The sequence below is a fragment of the Nerophis ophidion genome, linkage group LG09, assembly GCF_033978795.1.
Source record: "Nerophis ophidion isolate RoL-2023_Sa linkage group LG09, RoL_Noph_v1.0, whole genome shotgun sequence".
In the NCBI taxonomy this organism is placed as follows: domain Eukaryota; kingdom Metazoa; phylum Chordata; class Actinopteri; order Syngnathiformes; family Syngnathidae; genus Nerophis; species Nerophis ophidion.
This window is the reverse complement of record NC_084619.1, coordinates 50,897,445-50,923,690: the sequence shown is the minus strand read 5'-3', so window position 1 is coordinate 50,923,690 and position 26,246 is coordinate 50,897,445. Positions and strand designations below refer to the sequence as shown.

Here is a 26,246-nt window from a genome sequence, read left to right as displayed (position 1 = left end):
ATTACAAATCCAGTTCCTCCTACACCACTACAACTGGAATCTCTTCCAGTTTGGAATTGAAACGCTTTAGATTTCCCAGTGTCTGTGAACACACCGCCACGGGGGGAAGATTTCATAAAAGATCCACAGCTGTAAAAACATGTGACGTTAAAGACCATAGACATAATAGAAAGTGCTTTACACTCGATATGAATGACTGTGGAACTGTTTTTCCCATACTGAAGTGATATTAATAAAGCAGCTGCGAGTCAAGGCTATAAAAGTCGGCTATAAAGTTGCAACCATAACATGATTTTGGTGACCTTATTTAGCGAACATGAGACGGGCAAAATAAACAGTCCTCTGCGAGCACAATATTAAAGATGCTTTTAAAATGAACAACTGAGCTGTATTACTCTCATAAATGAAGTGAATGGACTGCGTATTGTCTGGTTATAACTAAAAACATCTGCTATGTGCAGCGGATGATGGATTTACATGAAAGACCTGCAATGTGAGTGCTGGTCGTTAGCTAATTATTCTGGATCAAAGCTATTAACCTCTGGTAGACGTCTCATCCGCCGCACAGATGCTAGATTACCTCTCGGAGACTTTCCTAAAAATACATAAGCGGAAGGGCTGGTCCCGTTTTTTTGTGGCACATTTGCGACAATCAACAAAAACCTTCCCCCCGGAAGACATTTGGCGTGACAGCCCCTTTAATGCCCGAAGGACCCCAATGAGGGCGTGATAATACCAAGTTATATGACTCTTAAGGGTTACAGATACAAAATTAGCGAAGCAAAAATAGCTTGAAAGGTTGGCATTGTCACGCCAAATTTCTTCCCCCCTACAAAAACCTTCCCCCCGGAAGAAACTACTCAAAGGACCCCAATGAGGGTGGAAGGACCTTAAAGCAGCCCACACAGCTGCCTGTTTTAAAAACATTATAATTGGCTGATTGTCATAGGTGAAAAATAACGGTGAGGAAAAAATATTAGCATTTCAGCATGCTAACCTTTCAAGCTATTTTTGTTTCGCTAATTTTGCAGCTGTAACCCTTAACGGTGAGGAAAAAATATTAGCATTTCAGCATGCTAACCTTTCAAGCTATTTTTGTTTCGCTAATTTTGCAGCTGTAACCCGTTAACGGTGAGGAAAAATATTAGCATTCCAGCATGCTAACCTTTCAAGCTATTTTTGCTTTGCTAATTTTGCAGCTGTAACCCTTAAGAGTCATATAACTTGGTATTGTAACGCCCTCATTGGGGTCCTTCAGGCATTGGAGGGGCTGTCACGCCAAATTTCTTCCGGGGGGAAGGTTTTTGTAGGAGGGAAGAAATTTGGCGTGACAGCATGCTGGAATGCTAATATTTTTTCCTTACCGTTATTTTTCACCAATGACAATCAGCCAATTATAATGCTTTTAAAACAGGCAGCTGTGTGGGCTGCTTTAAGGTCCTTCCACCCTCAATGGGGTCCTTCAGGCATTAGAGGGTCTGTAACGCCAAATGTCTTCCGGGGGGAAGGTTTTTGTAGGGGGGAAGAAATTTGGCATGACAGCTCCAATCATTACTTCTCTAAATACTGTAAGTGTCGAATGAAGTGACATAGTTCTTGGTGATGATAAATGTTTTAAATCTTTAACAAAATATTTATCTTAAGAGTGTACAAATCCACTCAATCCCACATTAACAATTTTTTCATGATCGTTTTTGTATTTGCCTGCAACATTTTCAAAATACGCCTGATTTTGCACTGGTGCAGGTAAATAAACAGTAGCCTCATGGGGCTTAAACCATCGCCTGAAACCTGGGAGTGCCTCTAGGTCACGTGATTGCAACCCACCTATGAAGCCAGAAAAATATTAATTCTTTCATCTGCCAAGAAAGTATATTATTTTAGTTATCAAAAGCAACTACAATTTGGTTAACACATTTTAGTGTGTGTATAAGTACTTTTTGAGCACATTAAACCAATTTTCCCTCCAAAGCTCCTTGAGCATTCAGTGGCGCACATGTGAGCGACCACAGACGAGCACACTGTTATGCACTTATATTTTTATTCGATTTTGTGCGCGGCCTAGATTTGTCGTGCGCAGAGGACGCGTGAGCAGTGTGCAATTGCACAGGCGCGTACTTTATAGCAGTAGTTCTCAAATGGGGGTACGCGTACCCCTGGGGGTACTTGAAGGTATACCAAGGGGTACGTGAGATTTTTATTCTAAAAATAGCAACAATTCAAAAATCCTTTATAAATATATTTATTGAATAATACTTCAACAAAATATGAATGTAAGTTCATAAATTGTGAAAAGAAATGCAACAATGCAATATTCAGTGTTGACAGCTGGATTTTTTTGTGGACATGTTCCATAAATATTGATGTTAAAGATTTCTTTTTTTGTGAAAAAATGTTTAGAATTAAGTTCATGAATCCAGATGGGTCTCTATTACAATCCCCAAAGAGGGCACTTTAAGTTGATGATTACTTCTACGTGTAGAAATCTTTATTTATAATTGAATCAATTGTTTATTTTTCAACAAGTTCTTAATTATTTTTATATCTTTTTTTCCAAATAGTTCAAGAAAGACCATTACAAATTAGAAAAATTATTGTGCACTCTTTTACAATTTAATAAATCAGAAAATGATGACATAGTGCTGTATTTTACTTCTTTATCTCTTTTTTTCAACCGAAAATGCTTTGCTCTGATTAGGGGGTACTTGAATTAAAAAAATGTTCACAGGGAGTACATCACTGAAAAAAGTTTGAGAACCACTGACCTAAAGGGAAATCTTTTTTAAATCATAGTCGGATCCATTCCGAAGATGCCTAATTGATTTTTAAGCTTTGGCCCATAAAACATTAATAGTACTGTGATTCTGTACTTCTTTATCTCTTTTTTTTTCAACCAAAAATACTTTGCTCTGATTAGGGGGTACTTGAATTAAAAAAAAATGTTCACAGGGGGTACATCACTGAAAAAAAGTTGAGAACCACTGCCTTAGAGGGAACGTTGCATTCAACAATACAGCATCAATAATGATATAACAATAACTTTATTTAGCCATTTTATTTATTGTTATGGTTGTGTATATTTCAGGGTCTCCTATTTTATTCATGTTTTTATTATTTGCATCCATCCACTCATCTTCTTCTGCTTATCCGAGGTTGGGTCGTGGGGGCAGCAGCCTAATCAGAAAAGCCCAGACTTCCCTCTGCCCAGCCATTTCGTCAAGCTCCTCCCGGGGGATCCCGAAGCGTTCCCAGGCCAGCCGGGAGGGATAGTCTTCCCAACGTGTCCTGGGGTCTTCCCTGTGGCCTCTTACCAGTGTTTATTATTTGTTTATTTTATTTAACTTGGATATTATACCTACTCAGTGGCCTAGTGGTTAAGTGTCCGCCCTGAGATCAGTAGGTCGTGAGTTCAAACCCCGGCCGAGTCATTCCAAACACTATAAAAAAAATGGGACCCATTGCCTCCCTGGTTGGCATTCAGCATCAAGGGTTGGAATTGGGGGTTAAATCACCATAAATTATTCCCGGGCGCAGCACCGCTGCTGCCCACTGCTCCCCTCACTTCCCAGGGGGTGGTCAAGTGGATGGGTCAAATGACAAATTTCACCACACCTAGTGTGTGTGTGACAATCATTGGTACTTTACTTTGAAATGTTTACATTCCAATTACACTGTGAAAAGACACAAGAAATACAAGTTTTATGCATTTGAAAAGGTATACGTGCGTTATTATTATGTAGTATCATTACATCTTAAAGGCCTACTGAAATGAGATTTTCTTATTTAAACGGGGATAGCAGGTCAGTTCTATGTGTCATACTTGATCATTTTGCGATATTGCCATATTTTTGCTGAAAGGATTTAGTGGAGAACATCCACGATAAAGTTCGCAACTTTTGGTGCTGATAAAAAAGCCTTGCCTGTACCGGAAGTAGCAGACGATGACGTCACCGGTGTGAGGGCTCCTCACGTCCTCACATTGTTTATAATGTGAGCCTCCAGCAGCAAGAGGTATTCGGACCGAGAAAACGACAATTTCCCCATTAATTTGAACGAGGATGAAAGATTTGTGGATGATGATATTGAAAGCGAAGGACTAGAAAAAAAATTAAAAATAAATAAAGTTTAAAAATAAAAGGCGATTGCATTGGGACAGATTCAGATGTTTTTTGACACATTTACTAGGATAATTCTGGGAAATCCCTTATCCTTATATTGTGTTGCTAGTGTTTTAGTGAGATTAAATAGTACCTGATAGTCGGAGGGGTGTGTCCACAGGTGTCTTGAGGCCAGTGTCTAAGGGAATTCAGGGCAGATACAAGGACGGCGCAAACTCCACAGATCTCCGGTAGGAAGCGACTTTTTACCACAATTTTCTCACCTAAACCTGCCGGTTGACAAGTGGTCGGGAACCATGTTTGCTTGACCGCTTTGTTCCATAGTAAAGCTTCACCTCCGGGAATTTTAAACAAGGAATCACCATGTGTTTGTGTGGCTAAAGGCAAAGCTTCCCAACTCCATCTTTCTACTTTGACTTCTCCATTATTAAATGAACAAATTGCAAAATATTCAGCAACACAGATGTCCAGAATACTGTTTAATTGCGCGATGAAAAGAGACGACTTTTAGCTGCGCTAATATTTCCTGACAGTCCGTGACGTCACGCGCACGCGTCATCATTCTGCGACGTTTTCAACTAGAAACTCCGCGGGAAATTTAAAATTGCAATTTAGTAAACTAAACCGGCCGTATTGGCATGTGTTGCAATGTTAATATTTCATCATTGATATATAAACTATCAGACTGCGTGGTCGGTATTAGTGGGTTTCAGTAGGCCTTCAATCTATCCATCTCAAAACAATGTTGACAATATCGTTTATCGGCAATAATTTGTTAGGCAATATATCGTCGAGCAAAATTTGTTATCGGCCCAGGCCTATGCACTGCGTGGATCTGCGTATAAGGAGGGGCGGCCCGAGCTACTGTATGTTGCTAACCAACTAATAAACAAAAGTAAATAAATGATCAAAATAGAAAAAAAATATAAGGCCATTGCACATTTGTTGTTTTGGCACTGTCTAGTAACATAATGTAGCAAGTATAATATCACACTAGACTTGCAGGAACCCATTCCCACAGAGTGCGCTAGTTTTTTACAAAAGCCAACAACGGTCCCCCCCTCCCTACGACATAAATGGTATTGGCGCATTTCATTGCATCTGATTACATGTTTAGAAGAGCACGCCAGAGAGCGGCTGGAGTTGTGGAAAGAGTGACATCATTCTGTATGTGCATGTTCAGCAGTGGTCCATGTTTTTTTTGGAGGGAGGGTGACCTCAGATTGAGTCTTTTTTATGTACTTTAGTGCAGCACCAGTGAGATGTATACTGTATTAAATACTGTATTACATTATGATATTTTTTATTTATAAAAACAATACAATATAGTAATTGGAGCCTTAAATATGTCAATAATTCAGAACAACATTGATTCTGATGTATTATCATTAAAGCAATGACAGTTAAAAAACAAAACAATAAAATGTTTGGGGTTTCAAAAAGGCTCCACTCATTAAAGTGTAAAAAAAAAAGTCTCCAGTTCAACTTTAGCTCTAATTGTTTATTATGAGTTGTCATAGTTTTTTTTCCCCCAATGTTTTTTGTTTATGCCCTTTTTGTCAAAGAAAATGTTTTCATTTTTTATATGGCAAACACACACAAGTTGCAATATTCCCCCAAAAAAGATTACAAAGTGGAATATTTGATAGAGTAGAATAGAATAGAATAGAATAGAATAGAATGGACTTTATTGTCATTGTTGTTGTGATCCACTGCTCGGATCTACACATATTATTAGTTATTTTTCCATTGTGGTGTCACTCTCCGTTAAGTGACTGTTTATTTCCTGTTTAGCCTGTCACCATGGTTACTCATCAGTCCACCTGCTACTCCCGGTCCACACACACCTGTTTTTGCTAATCACCCTCCTATATAAGCCAACCTTCTTTGTTCATTCTTTCTGGGTTCAAAATTTGCTCACATGCAACAAGTAACGTCAGGTATGTTATTCTCGCTAGCTCATTAGCTAAGCCACCTTATTGTCATCTTTAGCTCACATGCTAATCATCTTTGATTTTACTTTTTGTGCCATCGTGCCAAATCTTAGTTCTTTATATTTCCTAGCTTTAACGCTAGCGTCTTTTGTTTCCTTTTTTATTAGCTCCAGTGCTTTTGTTCAGAGCTCACTTTTTTAAAATAAATTTGTTAGATCCTATCTTTGTTGTGTTCTTCGTTTGACGCATCCTCGAGGGAATCAAACCCGGTACCACGATGCCGAACTGGCGTTACAATTAGGGAATAAGCGGTAGAAAATGGATGGATGGATAATGAGATTAAGGACTCCAACTTAAGGTGCGGTAGTGGGAACAAATCGGGGATATAACTAAATTACACAAGACGTAGTGAAGATAAAACAAAGAATTGAAATAAATAGACTACTACCCAATAAAAATAATAAGCAATCCTGTACACTATACAGAACAATATAGAAAATAATTTACAATATACAAAACAAGATGCGAAGTAAACAGAGCCTTGAATAGGTCAATAATACATAACAACATTGATTTTGATTCGTTGTTATTTTTTGAGCAATGACAGCTTTGAAGAAAAAAAAAAACAGCCTGCATGGCAGCTTTATGTTATGAGTCAACGTTACAATATTGGGGGCGTGCCTTAAAGGCACTGCCTTTGAGTGCCGGCCCAATCACATAATATCTAAGGCTTTTCACACACACAAGTGAATGCAAGGCATACTTGGTCAACGGTCATACAGGTCGCACTAAGGGTGGCCGTATAAACAACTTTAACACTGTTACTAATATGCACCTCAGTGTGAACCCACACCAAACAAGAATGACAAACACATATCGGGAGGACATCCGTGTCAGAACATGGATGGGGTGGGGTTTGTTTTCCCAGAATGCAAAGGAAGGTGACGGAACATAGCGTGAAGGTAGGGCTGGGCGATATGGCCTTTTTTTAATATCGCGATATTTTTAGGCCATATTACGATGTACGATATATATCTCTGTATTTTGACTTAGCCTTGAATGAAGATGATGATTCTATGTGTCTACATTAAAACATTTTTGTTCATACTGCATTAATATATGATCATTTGAAACGTTTATGCAGAGAAGGAAATCACAACTAAGTGAATTTACCAAAACCGTATCTATTAAAGTTATTAGCAAGTGACTTTTCAAATGATGCTACATATTAGCAGTAATGCTATTTTTGGTAGCAACGCTTGTGCCCCACACTTGACAAATTAAAGTTGTCTATTCGACATATTCTTACTTGAAGCCGAAACACTGCCAGACGATGGACCCCGGGCGGTTTTTCTTGGGAATTAATTCTTCCTTCATTTGTTACCAGATTCGCACCTTTGCAACACTCCGCTAGCATCCCAGCTAACGTTAGCCACGCTGCTACCTCTCTGCTGAGTGAGGGCGTATACGTATGTGACGTATGATATGACAGTATGTGAGGTATGTAAGAACCTACGCGTACACTCTGTGAGAAGGAGACACAAGAAGAAGTGGGAAGAGCCTGTAGAGTATTGCCGCAGGTAAAAACAACTGCGTGAGAACGTATACTCGAATATTACGATGTAGTCATTTTCTATAACGCACAGAGACAAACCCGCGATATATCCCGTATATCGATATATCGCCCAACTCTACATGAAGGTAAATCCATATTTCAATTTATCTATATAAAAAAAGTGCAAACTAAAGACGCGCGCAAGGCGGAGAACAAACTTGGCTAAAAAACAAAAACTACCACCAAGGCAAAAAACTCAGGACATGAAAAACTCGCTAACTGTGAATTGAATAAATAAAACTTACGTGCGGGGCATGAAGCATGAACTATGGCATGAAGAGAATGAACAGAGCATGGAACAACAACAATGACACCAGGCCGACTGCCTGGCAACTACAGGCTTAAATAATAGTGACGTAATTAACACAGGTGCGTGAGTCCTAAACAAATCAGGTGTGTGAGTCCAAATGAATCAGGTGAACTAATGGTTGTCATGGTGACAAAACAAACGAGAGTGCACAATGAGTCCAAAACCAAACAGAACATGACCACAAAAAAAGACAATCCGCACCGTAACACAACTTAAACACAAAATAACAACTACCCCTTGCAGCACTAACTCTTCTGGGACACTACAATATACACCTCCCGCGAGCCCCTAACCCCCACCTCATCCCCCAAACCCTGCCCACCTCAACCTCCTCATGCTCTCTCAGGGAGAGCATGTTCCAAATTCCAAGCTGCTGTTTTGAGGCATCCATCCATTTTCTACCGCTAATTCCCTTTGGGGTAGCGGGGGGGGCGTTGGTGCCTATCTCAGCTACAACCGGGCGGAAGGCGGGGTACACCCTGGACAAGTCGCCACCTCATCGCAGGGCCAACACAGATAGACAGACAACATTCACACTCACATTCACACACTAGGGCCAATCTAGTGTTGCCAATCAACCTATCCCCAGGTGCATGTCTTTGGAAGTGGGAAGAAGCCGGAGTACCCGGAGAGAACCCACGCAGTCACAGGGAGAACATGCAAACTCCACACAGAAATATCCCGAGCCCGGGATTGAACCCAGGACTACTCAGGACCTTCGTATTGTGAGGCAGATGCACTAACCCCTGTTCCACTGTGTTGCCCTGTTTTGAGGCATGTTAAAAAATTCAAAATAATAATGCACTTTGTGACTTCAATAATAAATATGGCAGTGCCATGTTGGCATTTTTTTCCATAACTTGAGTTGATTTATTTTGGAAAACTTTGTTACATTGTTTAATGCATCCAGCAGGGCATCACAACAAAATTAAGCATGATAATGTGTTAATTCCACGATTGTATATATTGGTATCGGTTGGTATCAGAATTGGTAATTAAGAGTTGGACAATATCGGAATATCGGATATCAGCAAAAAAAGCCATTATCGGACATCTCTAATTATAAGGCAGTAAAAGCACGTGGAAGAAACCGGTGGAAATCCATGATTAATAAAAGCAAAGCAGCATTTGAGAGTTCTCATTCAAAGAAGACAGGCAATGAAATATGGAGCAGTTCTTCTATGCCAAGGATCTCAGACACGCGACCCGCGAGACTTTGTTTTGTGGCCCCCACCTTAATATGAAAGTCTAATGTTAGTTTTAATAGAAGATTGAAATAAAATAAAAAAAACTAGGATAATTCTGGGAAATTCCTTATCTTTATATTGTGTTGCTAGTGTTTTCAGTGAGATTAAATAGTACCTGATAGTCGGAGGGGTGTGCCTACGGGTGTCTTGAGGCCAGTCTCTGAGGGAAAGTCGACGGCAGCTGCATGGACGGCGCAAGCTCAGCAGATCTCTGGTAAGGAGGCGACTTTTTACCACAACTTTCTCACCGAAACCTGCCGGTTGAAAAGTGGTCGGGAACCATGTTCGCTTGACCCGTTCTGATCCATAGTAAAGCTTCACCTCCGGGAATTTTAAACAACGAATCACCGTGTTTGTGTGGCTAAAGGCTAAAGCTTCCCACCTCCATCTTTCTACTTTGACTTCTCCATTATTAATTGAACAAATTGCAAAAGATTCAGCAACACAGATGTCCAGAATACCGTTTCATTGCGCGATGAAAAGAGACGACTTTTAGCCGCAAATGGTGCTGCGCTAATATGTCCCGACAGTCCGTGACGTCACGCGCACGCGTCATCATTCTGCGACGTTTTCAACAAGAAAACTCCGCGGGAAATTTAAAATTGCAATTTAGTAAACTAAAAAGGCCGTATTGGCATGCGTTGCAATGTTAATAATTCATCATTGATATATAAACTATCAGACTGCGTGGTCGGTAGTAGTGGGTTTCAGTAGGCCTTTAAGCCCCAAAGGAGAGTTGGCTTTCTGGCACAGAGGGGAAGAAGAGGTCAGCCGACCTCCAGAATATGAAGGAGGACGACTAGGGGCGGCGGGAGGGGGGAACGTAGCTCATGATAACATTATCACCAGACCTATGTACGCGTCAATATATACCTTGATGGTGCAGAAAAAAGACCATATATTAACCGATTTCCGAACTCTAAATGGGTGAATTTTGGCGAATTAAACGCCTTTCTGTTTATCGCTCATGTGGTGACGACGTCAGAACGTGATGTCTCCGAGGTAATACAGCCGCCATTTTCATTCTCAACACATTACAAACACCGGGTCTTAGCTCTGTTATTTTTTGTTTTTTCGACTATTTTTTGGAACCTTGGAGACATCATGCCTTGTCGGTGTGTTGTCGGAGGCTGTAACAACACTAACAGGGAGGGATTCAAGTTGCACCACTGGCCCGAAGATGCGAAAGTGTCTGCCGCCAGACCCCCATTGAATGTGCCAAAGTATCTCCACATTTTACCGGCGATGACAGACATGGCACAGAGATGTATGGATAACCTGCAGATGCATTTTCAACGATAAAGTCAACGAAATCACAAAGGTGAGTTTTGTTGATGTTGACTGCCAGCTAATCGATGCTAACATGCTACGCTAATTGATGCTAACATGCTATTTACCGGCGGTGCTAAAGCAGACATGGCACAGAGATGTATGGCTAACCTGCAGATGCATTAGCAACTATGTTACGTTTTCTTCCACCCAAATTTAATGCGAAAAAACACTTACCAATCGACGGATTTAAGTTGCTCCAGTGTCAAGAGATGCGAAAGTCCTGATCGTTTGGTGCGCACATTTTACCGGCGATGCTAACGCAGCTATTCGGCCATGCTATGGCTATGAATAGCGTCAATAGCTATTCGCTCAATAGCTTCAGTTTCTTCTTCAATACTTTCATACTCCAACCATCCGTTTCAATACATATGTAATCTGTTGAATCGCTTAAACCGCTGAAATCCGAGTCTGAATCCGAGCTAATGTCGCTATATCTTGCTGTGGTATCTGCCATTGTTTGTTTACATTGGAAGCATCTGTATGACGTCACAGGGAAATGAATAGTCGCATCGCAAATAGCGAAAATCAAGCACTTTAAAGCTTTTTTTAGGGATATTCCGGGACCGGTAAAATTTTGAAAAAAACTTCAAAAAATACAACAAGCCACTGGGAACTGATTTTTATTGTTTTTAACCCTTTTGAAATTGTGATAATGTTCCCCTTTAAGGGTCGCCCAAAGGAGCCCCAGCGCCATCCGCGAAGCATCTAAGACTGATTACATGTTTGAAATGCTTTCGTTTCCTGCCAGAAAGGAGCGAGTAACGCTCCATTGCGACACCTTCAACACCCTTATCAGGTCGACCCACTCCAACAATCCGTGGTATTTTCTCACAGGCGCTGTTATTACTGTTATTACAGCATAATATGAGGACCACAAAGAGAGCTAGTACAGTATGTCTGCTCTAATAAAGACAAGATTTTCATACAGCAGCACAAAGTGGACATATCTAGCCGCATTTTCCCTTTACCCGCCATCGTGGAAGCTTTATTGGGCCCCTCCAGGGCCAGGAATCGAGCTAGGGCCCCACAGAAGATTAGCGTGGGTGAAGTCACATCCCAGCAGGCGGAGAATGCACGATTATTTTAATTATGTGCTGTAAACAAAAGCCGTCATTGCACATAAAGCGAATGTACGCTCGTGTCACAGTGTACGCGAAAAAACACAGCAGGGAACAAACGAGGGCGCTGGCAAGATGGCGGAGTTGTTTTTGACGTTGTGCAAACCGAATGGTGTGCTTTATTTTATGAGTTACAGTACAAGTGGAGGCTGGTGAGCCAGCCTTTTTTTCCTGATTTTGAAGCAATATTTTGCAATAGTGTGGATAGGAATCATCTACAAACGGAAGAGGCAATTATGTAATCCCGTTTTTAACATCCCTAACTGTCATGTAAAAAGAAGTGAATCACTAAAAATGAGTAGAAATGAATCTTCAAAGACAGTTGCCAAGGTAACAGTTGTTGACTCCGGAAGGAAAGAATATTCTATTCACATTCTAGAGAAATATGTTTGTAGTAAGAGTGTTTAACTTCTTGTTACACTTGCATGACCATTAAGAACCGTAAAAGTCCTGGCAATGTTTGAAGTTACATTTTACGGTTCTTAATGGTCATGCAAGTGTAACAAGAAGTTAAACACTCTTATACAAACATTTTTTCTCAGAATGTGAATAGAAATATTCGTTCCGGAGTCAACAACTGTCCTGGCAATGTTTGAAGTTACATTTTACTATTTTTAATGGTCATGCAAGTGTAAAAAGAAGTGGAATACTCTTTTACTAACATTTTTTGTCAGAATGTGAATAGAAATATTCCGTTCCGAGGTCAACAACTGTCCTGGCAATGTTTGAAGTTACATTTTACTATTCTTAATGGTCATGCAAGTGTAAAAAGAAGTCAAATACTCTTTTACTAACATTTTTTCTCAGAATGTGAATAGAAATATTCGTTCCGGAGTCAACAACTGTCCTGGCAATGTTTTAAGTTACATTTTACTATTCTTAATTGCCATGCAAGTGTAAAAAGAAGGTAAACACTCTTATACTAACATTTTTTTGTCTGAATGTGAAAAGAAATATTCTTTTCCAGGGTCAACAACTGTCCTGGCAATGTTTGAAGTTACATTTTACTATTTTTAATGGTCATGCAAGTGTAAAAAGAAGTCAAATACTCTTTTACTAACATTTTTTGTCAGAATGTGAATAGAAATATTCCGTTCCGGAGTCAACAACTGTCCTGGCAATGTTTTAAGTTACATTCTACTATTCTTAATTGCCATGCAATTGTAAAAAGAAGGTAAACACTCTTATACTAACATTTTTTTTGTCAGAATGTGAAAAGGAATATTCTGTTCCAGGGTCAACAACTGTCCTGGCAATGTTTTAAGTTACATTTTACTATTTTTAATGGTCATGCAAGTGTAAAAAGAAGTCAAATACTCTTTTACTAACATTTTTTGTCAGAATGTGAATAGAAATATTCCGTTCCGGAGTCAACAACTGTCCTGGCAATGTTTTAAGTTACATTTTACTATTCTTAATTGCCATGCAAGTGTAACAAGAAGTTAAACACTCTTTTACTAACATTTTTTCTCAGAATGTGAATAGAAATATTCCGTTCCGGAGTCAACAACTGTCCTGGCAATGTTTTAAGTTACATTTTACTATTCTTAATTGCCATGCAAGTGTAAAAAGAAGGTAAACACTCTTATACTGACATTTTTTTGTCAGAATGTGAAAAGGAATATTCTGTTCCACGGTCAACAACTGTCCTGGCAATGTTTGAAGTTACATTTTACTATTTTTAATGGTCATGCAAGTGTAAAAAGAAGTCAAATACTCTTTTACTAACATTTTTTGTCAGAATTTGAATAGAAATATTCCGTTCCGGAGTCAACAACTGTCCTGGCAATGTTTTAAGTTACATTTTACTATTCTTAATTGCCATGCAAGTGTAAAAAAAAGTTAAACACTCTTATACTGACATTTTTTTGTCAGAATGTGAAAAGGAATATTCTGTTCCAGGGTCAACAACTGTCCTGGCAATGTTTTAAGTTACATTTTACTATTTTTAATTGCCATGCAAGTGTAAAAAAAAGTTAAACACTCTTATACTGACATTTTTTTGTCAGAATGTGAAAAGGAATATTCCGTTCCGGAGTCAACAACTGTCCTGGCAATGTTTTAAGTTGCATTTTACTATTTTTAATTGCCATGCAAGTGTAACAAGAAGTTAAACACTCTTTTACTAACATATTTTCTCAGAATGTGAATAGAAATATTCCGTTCCGGAGTCAACAACTGTCCTGGCAATGTTTTAAGTTACATTCTACTATTCTTAATTGCCATGCAAGTGTAAAAAGAAGGTAAACACTCTTATACTAACATTTTTTTTGTCAGAATGTGAAAAGGAATATTCTGTTCCAGGGTCAACAACTGTCCTGGCAATGTTTGAAGTTACATTTTACTATTTTTAATGGTCATGCAAGTGTAAAAAGAAGTCAAATACTCTTTTACTAACATTTTTTGTCAGAATGTGAATAGAAATATTCCGTTCCGGAGTCAACAACTGTCCTGGCAATGTTTTAAGTTACATTCTACTATTCTTAATTGCCATGCAAGTGTAAAAAGAAGGTAAACACTCTTATACTAACATTTTTTTTGTCAGAATGTGAAAAGGAATATTCTGTTCGAGGGTCAACAACTGTCCTGGCAATGTTTGAAGTTACATTTTACTATTTTTAATGGTCATGCAAGTGTAAAAAGAAGTCAAATACTCTTTTACTAACATTTTTTGTCAGAATGTGAATAGAAATATTCCGTTCCGGAGTCAACAACTGTCCTGGCAATGTTTTAAGTTACATTTTACTATTCTTAATTGCCATGCAAGTGTAACAAGAAGTTAAACACTCTTTTACTAAAATTTTTTCTCAGAATGTGAATAGAAATATTCCGTTCCGGAGTCAACAACTGTCCTGGCAATGTTTTAAGTTACATTTTACTATTCTTAATTGCCATGCAAGTGTAAAAAGAAGGTAAACACTCTTATACTAACATTTTTTTGTCAGAATGTGAAAAGGAATATTCTGTTCCACGGTCAACAACTGTCCTGGCAATGTTTGAAGTTACATTTTACTATTTTTAATGGTCATGCAAGTGTAAAAAGAAGTCAAATACTCTTTTACTAACATTTTTTGTCAGAATGTGAATAGAAATATTCCGTTCCGGAGTAAACAACTGTCCTGGCAATGTTTGAAGTTACATTTTACTATTCTTAATTGCCATGCAAGTGTAACAAGAAGTTAAACACTCTTTTACTAACATTTTTTCTCAGAATGTGAATAGAAATATTCCGTTCCGGAGTCAACAACTGTCCTGGCAATGTTTTAAGTTACATTTTACTATTCTTAATTGCCATGCAAGTGTAAGAAAAAGTTAAACACTCTTATACTGACATTTTTTTGTCAGAATGTGAAAAGGAATATTCCGTTCCGGAGTCAACAACTGTCCTGGCAATGTTTTAAGTTGCATTTTACTATTTTTAATTGCCATGCAAGTGTAAAAAGAAGTTAAGCACTCTTATACTGACATTTTTTTGTCAGAATGTGAAAAGGAATATTCTGTTCCAGGGTCAACAACTGTCCTGGCAATGTTTGAAGTTACATTTTACTATTCTTAATGGTCATGCAAGTGTAAAAAGAAGTTAACCACTTTTACGCAAGCCTTACATTACTAATGTGAATAGAAATAAATCACATTTGATCAATGTTAATTATTGTGCATGTGTAAAAAGAAGTCAACCAATTTTATTAAAAAAACATTTTTTGTAACAATGTGAGTAATAGTCTGTTCCAGGGTCAACAACTGTGCAGGCAATGTTTCAAGTCACATTGTATCTTCTGTAATTGCAATGCAAGTGTAAAAAGAAACCCGGCCCAGCAACATTTAAGAAAAGCAATCAAAAGAGCAAGTGAGAAGACACACAAACATGACACAAAACAATCCAAAAGTAGTCAAACAAAAATGAATAATATCAACAACAGTATCAACATTTTAAGAATTCCAACATAGCAGTGATTACAAATCCCTCCTTTTAATTATCATCACAGCCATTTATAAAAAATTAAATACAAAAATATTTAAAAAATGAACAATAGTGTCAGAGTGACTTGCATCGCATCTCATATTGTGTCCAATATTTTCCACAAATAGGTAAGGGCAGCAAAGCCCGGTTGGTAGCGTGGCCGTGCCAGCAACTTGAGGGTTACAGGTTCGATTCCCGCCTCTGCCGTCCTAGTCACTGCTGTCGTGTCCTTGAGCAAGACATTTTACCCACCCGCTCCCAGTGCCACCTATACAGGTTTAAATGTAACGTAGATATTGGACTTCACTAGGTAAAGCTCTTTGAGTCACTAGAGAAAATTGCTATATAAATATAATATTAATAATAATAATACTCTTTTCTGAGGAAGCTTAGGTCCTTTAAAGGCCTACTGAAATGAGATTTTCTTATTCAAACGGGGATAGCAGGTCCATTCTATGTGTCATACTTGATCATTTCGCGATATTGCCATATTTTTGCCGAAAGGATTTAGTAGAGAACATTGAAAGTTCGCAACTTTTGGTCGCTAATAAAAAAGCCTTGCCTGTACCGGAAGTAGCAGATGATGTGCGAGTGACGTCACGGGTTGTGGAGCTCCCCACATCCTCACATTGTTTAAATCATAGCCACCAGCAGCTAGAGCGATTCGGACAGAGAAAGCGACAATTTCCCCATTAATTTGAGCGAGGGTGAAAGATTTGTGGATGAGGATAGTGAGAGTGAAGGACTAGAAAAAAATGTAATTAAAAAAAAGAAGAAGAAAAATGATGAGGGCAGTGGGAGCGATTCAGATGTAATTAGACACATTTACTAGGATAATTCTGGAAAATCCCTTATCTGCTTATTGTGTTACTAGTGTTTGAGTGAGATTATAAGGTACCTGAAAGTCGGAGGGGTGTGGCCATGGGTGTGGTGACCGCCAGTGTCTCTGAGGGAAGCCACGCAGCTGCAGTAGGACGCAAGCTCCGCTCATGTCTACGGTAAGAGCCGACTTATTACCACATTTTTCTAACCGAAACCTGTGGTCGGGAACCATGTTCGCTTGACCGCTCTGTTCCATAGTTAAGCTTCACCTTCGGGAATTTTACACAAGGAAACACCGGCTGTGTTTGTGTTGCTAAAGGCTGCTGCAATACACCGCTTCCCACCTCCATCTTTCTACTTTGACTTCTCCATTATTAATTGAACAAATTGCAAAAGATTCAGCAACACAGATGTCCAGAATACTGTGTAATCATGCGATTAAAGCACACTACTTATAGCTTGGATCGGGCTGGAAAAAAATGTGGCGTCATCAACGCGTCATCATACCGTGACGTTTTCAACAGGAAACTTTGCGCAAAATTTAATTGCAATTTACTAAAATTACAATTTAGTAAACTAAAAAGGCTGTATTGGCATGTGTTGCAATGATAATATTTAATCATTGATATATAAACTATCAGACTGCGTGGTGGGTAGTAGTGGGTTTCAGTAGGCCTTTAATGTGTGCAGCAAGCTGTTGGAGATCTTTTATCAGTCTGTAGTGGCCAGTGCCCTGCACTTTGCAGTGGTCTGTTGGGGGCGCAGCACCAGCAAAAGGGACTCAAACCGGATTGAGAAACTGATCCGTAAAGCCGGCCAAACTATTGGCATGCAGTTGCAGGCGTTTGTGTCAGTGAGGGACAGGAGGACACTGGACAAACTGCTGGCCATCACGGACAATCCTGCGCACCCACTCCACCAGACAATTGAGGGACAGCGGAGTTTATACTCCAACACGCTCCCTTCAGCTTGGTTCCCACAGTGTTCGATTCAAGAACTCCTTCATTTCGCACTCCATCCAGCTGTATAATCACTCCCCATACAGCAATAGATGATATCTGTCTAGTACCTGACACCTGTCACATATACTGTAATATTGTACATGGTAATTGTTATACGTTTGTATACTGTACATATATTATGTATATATTACGTACATATGTTATATTTTACATCGCTATATTTAGTCTATTTATTAGGGCTGTGAATCTTTGGGTGTCCCACGATTCGATTCAATATCGATTCTTGGGGTCACGATTCGATAATATATCGATTTTTTTCGATTCGATTCGATTCTCGATTCAAAAACGATATTTTTCCGATTCAAAACGATTCTCTATTCATTCAATACATAGGATTTCAGCAGGATCTACCCCAGTCTGCTGACATGCTAGCAGAGTAGTAGTTTGATAAAAAAAAAAAAAAAGTTTTTACAATTGTAAAGGACAATAATTTATCAACTGATTGCAATAATGTAAATTTGTTTTAACTATTAAACGAACCAAAAATATGACTTATTTTATCTTTGTGAAAACATTGGACACAGTGTGTTGTCAAGCTTATGAGATGCGATGCAATTGTAAGCAACTGTGACACTTTTTATTTATTTTTATAAATGTCTAATGATAATGTCAATGAGGGATTTTTAATCACTGTTATGCTGAAATTATAACTAATAATGGTACTGTTGTTGATAATATTCATTTTTGTTTCACTACTTTTGGTTTGTTCTGTGTCGATTTTGTGTCTCCTCTCAATTGCTCTGTTTATTGCAGTTCTGAGTGTTGCTGGGTCAGGTTTGGTTTTGGAATTGGATTGCATTGTTATGGTACTGCTGTGTAGTGGTTTGTTGGATTAATTAAAAAAAAAAAAAAGATTAAAAAAAAAATGAGAATCGATTCTGAATTGCACAACATATTCAAATCGATTTTTTCCCACACCCCTACTATTTAGACCTGCATTGTCCTTTCCATCCTTACACTTTCCATCATTGTAACTGAGCTACTGTGTGGAACAATTTCCCTCGTGGATCATTAAAGTTTGTCTACGTCTAAGTCTAATTCACTTCACTTCACAAAAGATCTCAGCGGTTTCGGATTTTTACACTAAATAAATGCCCCCCCAAAAAATCCCGTATCCAGATCTGCACCAAACACCTGACAAAAGTTTAGTGAAATTCTAGTGAAAGAGTACATCCTGTCCAACATTTGCTGCAGGTAACAATGATAAAAAGTGAAACACGAGCCTTATTTTGTGATGGTTATGGCCTGACGCCGCTGAGAACAAGAGTTCCTGTTCAGAGCGCTTTGAAAGCAGCAGAGCGAGACGGATAAAAGCCTGTCGAGGGTCTTTGTTGGGCGCAGGGGCGACCTTACATCATCCAGTACAGTACAATACACTAATACCACTGCAGGCACAAGAGCGAGCAGATGAGGCTGATAGCTCCAAACTGGCCCTGACAAATGGGTATAAATATAAATCAGGGCGAGCTACCGCTTGCTTGCTGCTTATATAATCAATGCGCTGGTAAACCTACTGTAGGCGCTGAGATGAATCCATAACCAGGCCGCCAGGAATAGACTCAATCTCGTCGTTTATATTTTTTTGCCTTTTTTAAAAAAAATTGATCCGACCACCTGATGCAGCCTCGTGTGCTCCTCGTTAAACAGATGAGAGGCGGGAAGGGGCTTTGAAACGGTTCCCCAATCAGGTTTCACATGTTTATTATGTCACAGCTGGACAAGATTAGTCATGTGTCCACACTTTTGGTATTTATCCAGTTTTTTTTATTTTTTTTTATTTATTAAAAAAAAAAGGCTGTGCATGGTTTCGTGTTAACCTTCCAAGTGTGTGTTTGTGCTTCTAATAAGTGAGATGCCCTCCAGGGTCACTTGGCAACGTGATGGAAATTACACTGGCTGTTTGGAAACCAAAAAAAAAAAAAAAGGAATATATATTTTATTTATATCTAGTAAAGCTTGTTGGAGTGGATGACATGGGAAGCTTGTGAAAATAAACATTTAGCTTAAATGTGGCTCGCCGAGGGAGGAATGGCATCATTGAGCCAAGCCTATGAGCAACGGCGGCCACAGGATGTTGGCGTTACTATTCATAACTCATTTTCCAACGTTTTTTTTTTTTTTTCTGCCTTTCTCGGCCTGCTCGCTTTTAAAAAAAAAAGAAAAAAAAAGAAGAAGCAATTTACTTACTAGTCGATTTAACGACGGGGAGAATCACAAAAGACCAAGAGAAGCTTTTATTTCACTAAAGTGAGATGAATCACTTGATGTATTTGTTGCAACAAGACTTGGAGTGAGCAGTGTGTGTGTGTGTGTGTGTGCGTGTGTGTGTTCATATTGAATGGCAAGCAGACATGTTCCAGCACTTCAAAATTCCTAAGTGGAGCCACAGAATGCTTTTGATAGGTGAGGCGGTTTGAATGGCGGTCTGTTCCTGAAAACACCACAGCGACAATCCCCCCCCACACACACATGCACACACACACTAAAAAAACGAGCGCAGACTGAATGAAAAACACATTGGCGGCATAACGAAGCTTCATTTTAAAAATGGGCACCATATTGAACATTAAGGCTGCAGCTAACAATTATTTTAGTAAACAAGTATTGTATATTAAGTACCATAGAGCAGTGGTTCTCAACCTCTTTTTCAGTGATGTAGCCCCTGTGAACATTTTTTTAATTCAAGTACCCCTAATCAAAGCAAAGAAAAAACAGATATAAAGAAGTAAAATACAGCACTATGTCATCAGTTTCTGATTTATTAAATTGTATAACAGTGCAAAATATGCTCAACTATTTGGAAAAAAAGATATAAAAAATAAACAAGTGATTCAATTATAAATAAAGATTTCTACACATAGAAGTAATCATCAACTTAAAGTGCCCTCTTTGGGGATTGTAATAGAGATCCATCTGGATTCATGAACTTAAATCTAAACATTTCTTCACAAAAAAATAAATCTTACTTGTCCAGGGTGTACCCGGTCTTCCGCCCGATTGTAGCTGAGATAGGCGCCAGCGCCCCCCGTGACCCCGAAAGGGAATAAGCGGTAGAAAATGGATGGATGGATGGATGGATGGATGGATGGATGGATTTATGGATCATGTCCAAAAAAAATCTGGCTGTCAACACTGAATATTGCATTGTTGCAATATTATTCAATAAATATGTGTACAAAGTATTTTTGAATTGTTGCTATTTTTAGAATATCTCACGTACCCCTTGGTATACCTTCAAGTACCCCTAGGTGTACGCGTACCCCCATTTGAGAACCACTGCCATAGGGCGCACCGGATTATAAGGTGCATTGCTGATGAGCAGGTCTATTTCCATACATAAGGCACATTAAAAAGGTACATTCAGATTTATTTTTTTACATCTAAAACACTACCCTGTGGTCTACATCAGTGGTCCTCAACTACCGGGCCGTGGCCCGATTGGTACCGGGCCACAGAATAATTTTTTATTAATTTTTATTTTAAAAAAAAAAAATATATAAAAAAAATAATAATAAAAAAAAAAAAAAAAAATATATATATATATATATATATATATATTTTTTTTTTTAATGAAATCAACATAAAAACACAATATACACGTACAATTAGTGCACTAACCACAAAAACCTCCCTTTTTCATGACAAAGAAAAAAAAAATTACAAAAAAAAAAAAAAAAAAATTATATATATATATATATATTTTTTTTTTTTAATAAAAATGAATAAAAACGTTCTCCCACTTAAAATGAGGACAGAGGTCTGTAATTTTCATCATAGGTACACTTCAACTGTGAAAGACAGAATGTGAAAAAAAAAATCCAGGAATTCACATTGTAGGAATTTTAAAGAATTTATTTGTAAGTTATGGTGGAAAATAAGTATTTGGTCAACCATTCAAAGCCCTCACTGATGTTTAGGAGGTTTTGGCTCAAAATTTCACGATACATGGCCCCATTCATTCTTTCCTTAACACGGATCAATCGTCCTGTCCCCTTAGCAGAAAAACAGCCCCAAAGCATGATGTTTCCACCCCTATGCTTCACAGTAGGTATGGTGTTCTTGGGATGCAACTCAGTATTCTTCTTCCTCCAAACACGACAAGTTGAATTAAAACCAAAATGGATACATGGATGATGCAGCAGAGGATTTGGAGAATGTCATGGGGTCAGATAAAACCAAAATAGAACTTTTTGGTATAAACTCAACTCGTCGTGTTTGGAGGAAGAAGAATATTGAGTTGCATCCCAAGAACACCACACCTACTGGGAAGCATGGGGGTGGAAACATCATGCTTTGGGGCTGTTTTTCTGCTAAGGGGACAAGACGATTGATCCGTGTTAAGGAAAGAATGTATCGTGAGATTTTGAGCCAAAACCTCCTTCCATCAGTGAGAGCTTTGAATGGTTGACCAAATACTTATTTTCCAAGTGGGAGAACTTACACAATCGGTGGCTGACTAAATACTTTTTTGCCCCACTGTATATCATTACACCTTGTACCACATACATTTTTTTTCAAGGTTGGTAAGCACAACCAGAATTTAGACGTACATAGGCGCACCTGGTTGCCGATTTTTTTAAAAAAAGAAAGGATTTTAGGTGCATCTTTTGGTCCGGAAAATAGGGTAATCTACCGATTAGTTTGTTCTATTAATGGAGTAATTGAATAGAACACGTTTTTAGGGAAAATAGTTTCTAATGACCTTTATTTTTTTTTTCTTGGAAATGCATATACTGTAACATTGACATTGCACTTTTTTACTATACTATGTAAAAAAATAAGTTAAAAAACTTTTGGTTAAATATATTTGATAATAAATGAAGAACTGAGCTACACAATAATACAGATAAAACATGATAAATGTATTCAACACCTACATAATTGGAGAAGAGGTGTTTGATTATGGGAAAGAACTTGTTAGGATTAACATACAAACTGTAGATGCTAGCATGTACTCATGTGTTTGATTAAAACATTTGTTATGCAAGTCATACATATAAAATAAGTTAGCTTCCAAAATAGTTTCCTGGTTTCAGTTAGTTTGCTGCTCTTGAATATGCAGGGTGCTTTCTGCTAATCGATGTAGTGATATTTATTGTTTGATACCAGTTTGACAGTGCAAACATTTCACCGCGATGTCTGTCTTTTTCACTTTGAAATAATCGCCAAAACTTCTCTAATCTTCTTTGGGCCCTTTGCTCTCTTTCCACCTTGTTATTGTTTTTCTTTTGACTCGGCACACACACACACAGGTCACATCACCTGCAGCGCCACTTGCATCTCATGTGCGCTTAATTGGAGCAGTCTTGCGGAGAACAAAGTCCTAGTGTTTTACTCATGAAACAAATCCTCCAAGCAACAAAACTACAAATTGAAGTGCAAACTAAGCCCCAAAACAAAAAGCAGGGCAAAATGAACCTGATTTCTACCCAAAGCAACTAACACAATACACACATTTGCTTATTTTTTTCTTTAGATTGTTAGCCACTTGCATATGTGGGAAAGTTTGTCATTATAGTCAAGACATAACTTCTCTTCGATAAGAGTATAGAACAGGGGTAGGGAACCCATGGCTCTCGAGCCAGATGTGCCTCTTTTGATGACTGCATCTGGCTCTCAGATAAATCTTAGCTGACATTGCTTAACACGATAAGTAATGAATAATTCCGTGTTAAAAATAACGTTCAAAATATAAATCATTCTCATGCATTTGAATTTGAGATGTCCGATAATATCGGTATTATCGGACGATAAATGCTTCAAAATGTAATATCTGAAAATATCAGTTTCAAAAAGTAAAATAAATGACTTTTTAAAACGCCGCTGTAATGAGTGGCACACGGACGTAGAGAGAAGTACAAAGCGCCAATAAACCTTGAAAGCACATCCTTTGCAATCACATCATATCTGCGGCTTTTTTTGTAGGGAGAAGAAATTTGGCGTGACAACGGTCAAAACTGCCAAGCACAGGAAGTGAACCTGTCGGCATGGTAACATGCCCTCATGAAACACACCACAAAACATAATCTGCCGGATAAAATGACATCAATGCAGTTTCAATGGAGGGACGACAGGTTTATAGGACAAGAAACAGGTTTCCCTTATTTTGCTTTGGGCCTGCGCAACATTCCAAAAAAAGGGAAATGTTGGGAAATACCGAAATGTAAAGGTGTACACTGCGCAATCCGCAGCACAGGAAACCATCAGAGAAAAGCCGCACTCACCGAACTGGTCGCAGATGCTCTCGTTGCGCAGCAGGGTGGGATGCTCGAAGGTGTCCCGGCAGTACAAGATCCGAGTGTTCCCGCCAAGCACCGCGATGCCGCCCAGCGCCAGCACCGTGTGGTTGAGGAGCAGCGAGGTGGGCTGCTCTCTCAGCCGGGCCGCCATCGAGCGGTAGCGGCAATACTGCGGGTAGCTGAGAACCAGCACCTTCCTGTCGTCTTCTTCCTGGCCTGGGAGACACACAGAAAAATAAGAAAATAAAACACATAAACAAGGAGGCCCGCATGAACCCCAAACACAACTTTGTAATAAAAGGCTGACAACATTGGCATTTATTTTATAGTTGTGGACCTAAGGTAAAATCCGCCTCAAAACGGACAAAAAGAGTGATTTTAGGCATACTTCCCAACCTCCCGAAATTCAGCGCCTCTCCCAAAAACCTCCCGGGACAGATTTTCTCCCGAAAATCTACCGAAATTCAGACGGCGCTGGAGGCCACGCCCACTCCAGCTCCATGAGAACCTGACTCAATGTTGTGACCCTCTTAAACAGGACAATACTGCCATCTACTGTACATAGAATAGAATGTCTGTTCTGAAGCCCACAGTAAAGACGTAACTTCATCACGTCACCTGGTTATTGACTCCAACCCAATATATTACACCGTCGACGAGCAAAATGAAGAAATACGCTTGCAAGTTCCAGAACGATTGGAAACAAGAATTTCAGTTTATCCAGGAGAGTTCGAAGGGGAAGGGGTATGTTGCCTGTACATTTTGTAGAACAGACTTCTCCGTTGAACACGGTGAACGGATATACTCAGCCATGAACGGTCAGTCAGCAATGCACAAAGCGTCCGCAGCGCAGCATCGTTCACAACCCAGTATCATGGCCCATCTTGCAAAATGGAGACCCGATGGTGTATCTTATGCTGAGACAAATATGGCTATGCCGATAGCTGGAAGCAACATCCCGTTCTCAATTGCGGATGTCTACAACAAATCCGTGAAGGATGTTCCTGGATTCGGAGATCGCTCGCCAATATGCAAATAGCAGAACAAAGGTTACTCAAATAGTGAAAGGTAAATGTTTTTTTTTTTCTTAGTAACCAGCAAGCACAGTATAGTTAGAAGAAAAACTGTGTTTTTATTACTGTGTATTTGATTGGTGCCGTCTGAAATTCAACTATTTATTTTATTTATATGTATAATAAAATAAATATATATAGCTAGAATTCACTTAAAGTCAAGAATTTCCATCCCATCCATCCATTTTCTCCCGCTTATTCCCTTTCGGGGTCGCGGGGGGCGCTGGCATACATACATATATGTATATATATGTATATATATATATATATATATATATATATATATATATATATATATATATATATATATATATATATATATATCTATATATCCATCCACCCATCCATTCTCTACCGCTTATTTCCTTTCGGGGTCGCGGGGGGCGCTGGCGCCTATCTCAGCTACATATATATATATTTATATATATGAAATATATATGAAATACTCGAGTTGGTGACTTATACGCCACCCCTCTTAACCACGCCCCCCGCCCCAACCACGTCCCCCTCCCCCCCACCTCCCGAAATCGCAGGTCTCAAGGTTGGCAAGTGTGATTTTAGGCCATCTGCATCAGGGGTTATCGGCCATGCTGTGGGGGTGCTTTGAGTCTGGTGGCCATTGTCTGATGACCTCTTGATGCAGAATGCTCCTGTGATAGTGTTTACTCACCTGACCCCTCTGTACTCAACCATGCATTCATTTGTTCTAGAGATGTTCGATAATGGCTTTTTTTGCCATTATCGAACAATAATAAATATGGCACTGCCATATTTATTATTGAAATTATAAAGTAAACTTTTTTCAAACATGCCTTAAAACAGCAGCTTGGAATTTGGGACTTGCTTTTACTTTTTGAAACCGATAACAATAATTCCAGATATTAGATTTTGAAGTATTTATTGGCCGATAATATCGGCAGTCCCATATTATCGGACATCTCTAATTTGTTCATAAATGTGCATAAGCATGTGTGTGTTTGGGTATCTGAATTTGATTTGACCTGTGAAATTTGGTAATTTCCCAACCAACTGCGTGGATCCAACATTGGACATCAATTCAACTATTTTGCAACGTTGTTTCCAAGTCACTTTTAAAAGACATGTATGTATAATCAACATTGTGTCAATGTCTTGTCCCTGCTGGGTAGTGTATTCCATTGGGTATAATATTATTTTGGTGTTATTGTTTGTTTGTTTATGAATATTCCCATAAGCTTCGAAAATGCTTTGAGATGCAGGCCACATTCAAACAACAGCTCCACATTATTACTAACAATTGCTATGCTAATTTATGATCAAACTATAGCTGTAAAAATGCAAGTTCGAAAAAAAATAAAAGGTACAAACCATTTCTATGCAATGCAGTTTGGAACTAAAAATAGACCACAAAAGAAAATAATTATTGTACTTGTGTTAGTATATAAAGTCTTATTTTGCCTATCATTCACAATCATT

At 38.7% G+C, this 26,246-nt stretch overlaps 1 protein-coding gene across 1 annotated transcript in view; it reads right to left on the bottom strand.

Annotated features, from left to right (window-relative positions):
* LOC133558724 (AT-rich interactive domain-containing protein 5B-like) overlaps positions 1 to 25,492 on the bottom strand; it is a 157,142-nt gene extending 131,650 nt beyond the window's left edge. The window contains exons 1-2 of the mRNA XM_061909874.1: positions 25,462 to 25,492; positions 23,704 to 23,934 (exon numbers count right to left, since the gene is read on the bottom strand). Coding sequence (XP_061765858.1) covers positions 23,704 to 23,934; positions 25,462 to 25,492 — 262 coding nt within the window. The remainder of the gene's footprint in view (positions 1 to 23,703; positions 23,935 to 25,461) is intronic.
* Between the last annotated feature and the right edge of the window lie 754 nt (positions 25,493 to 26,246).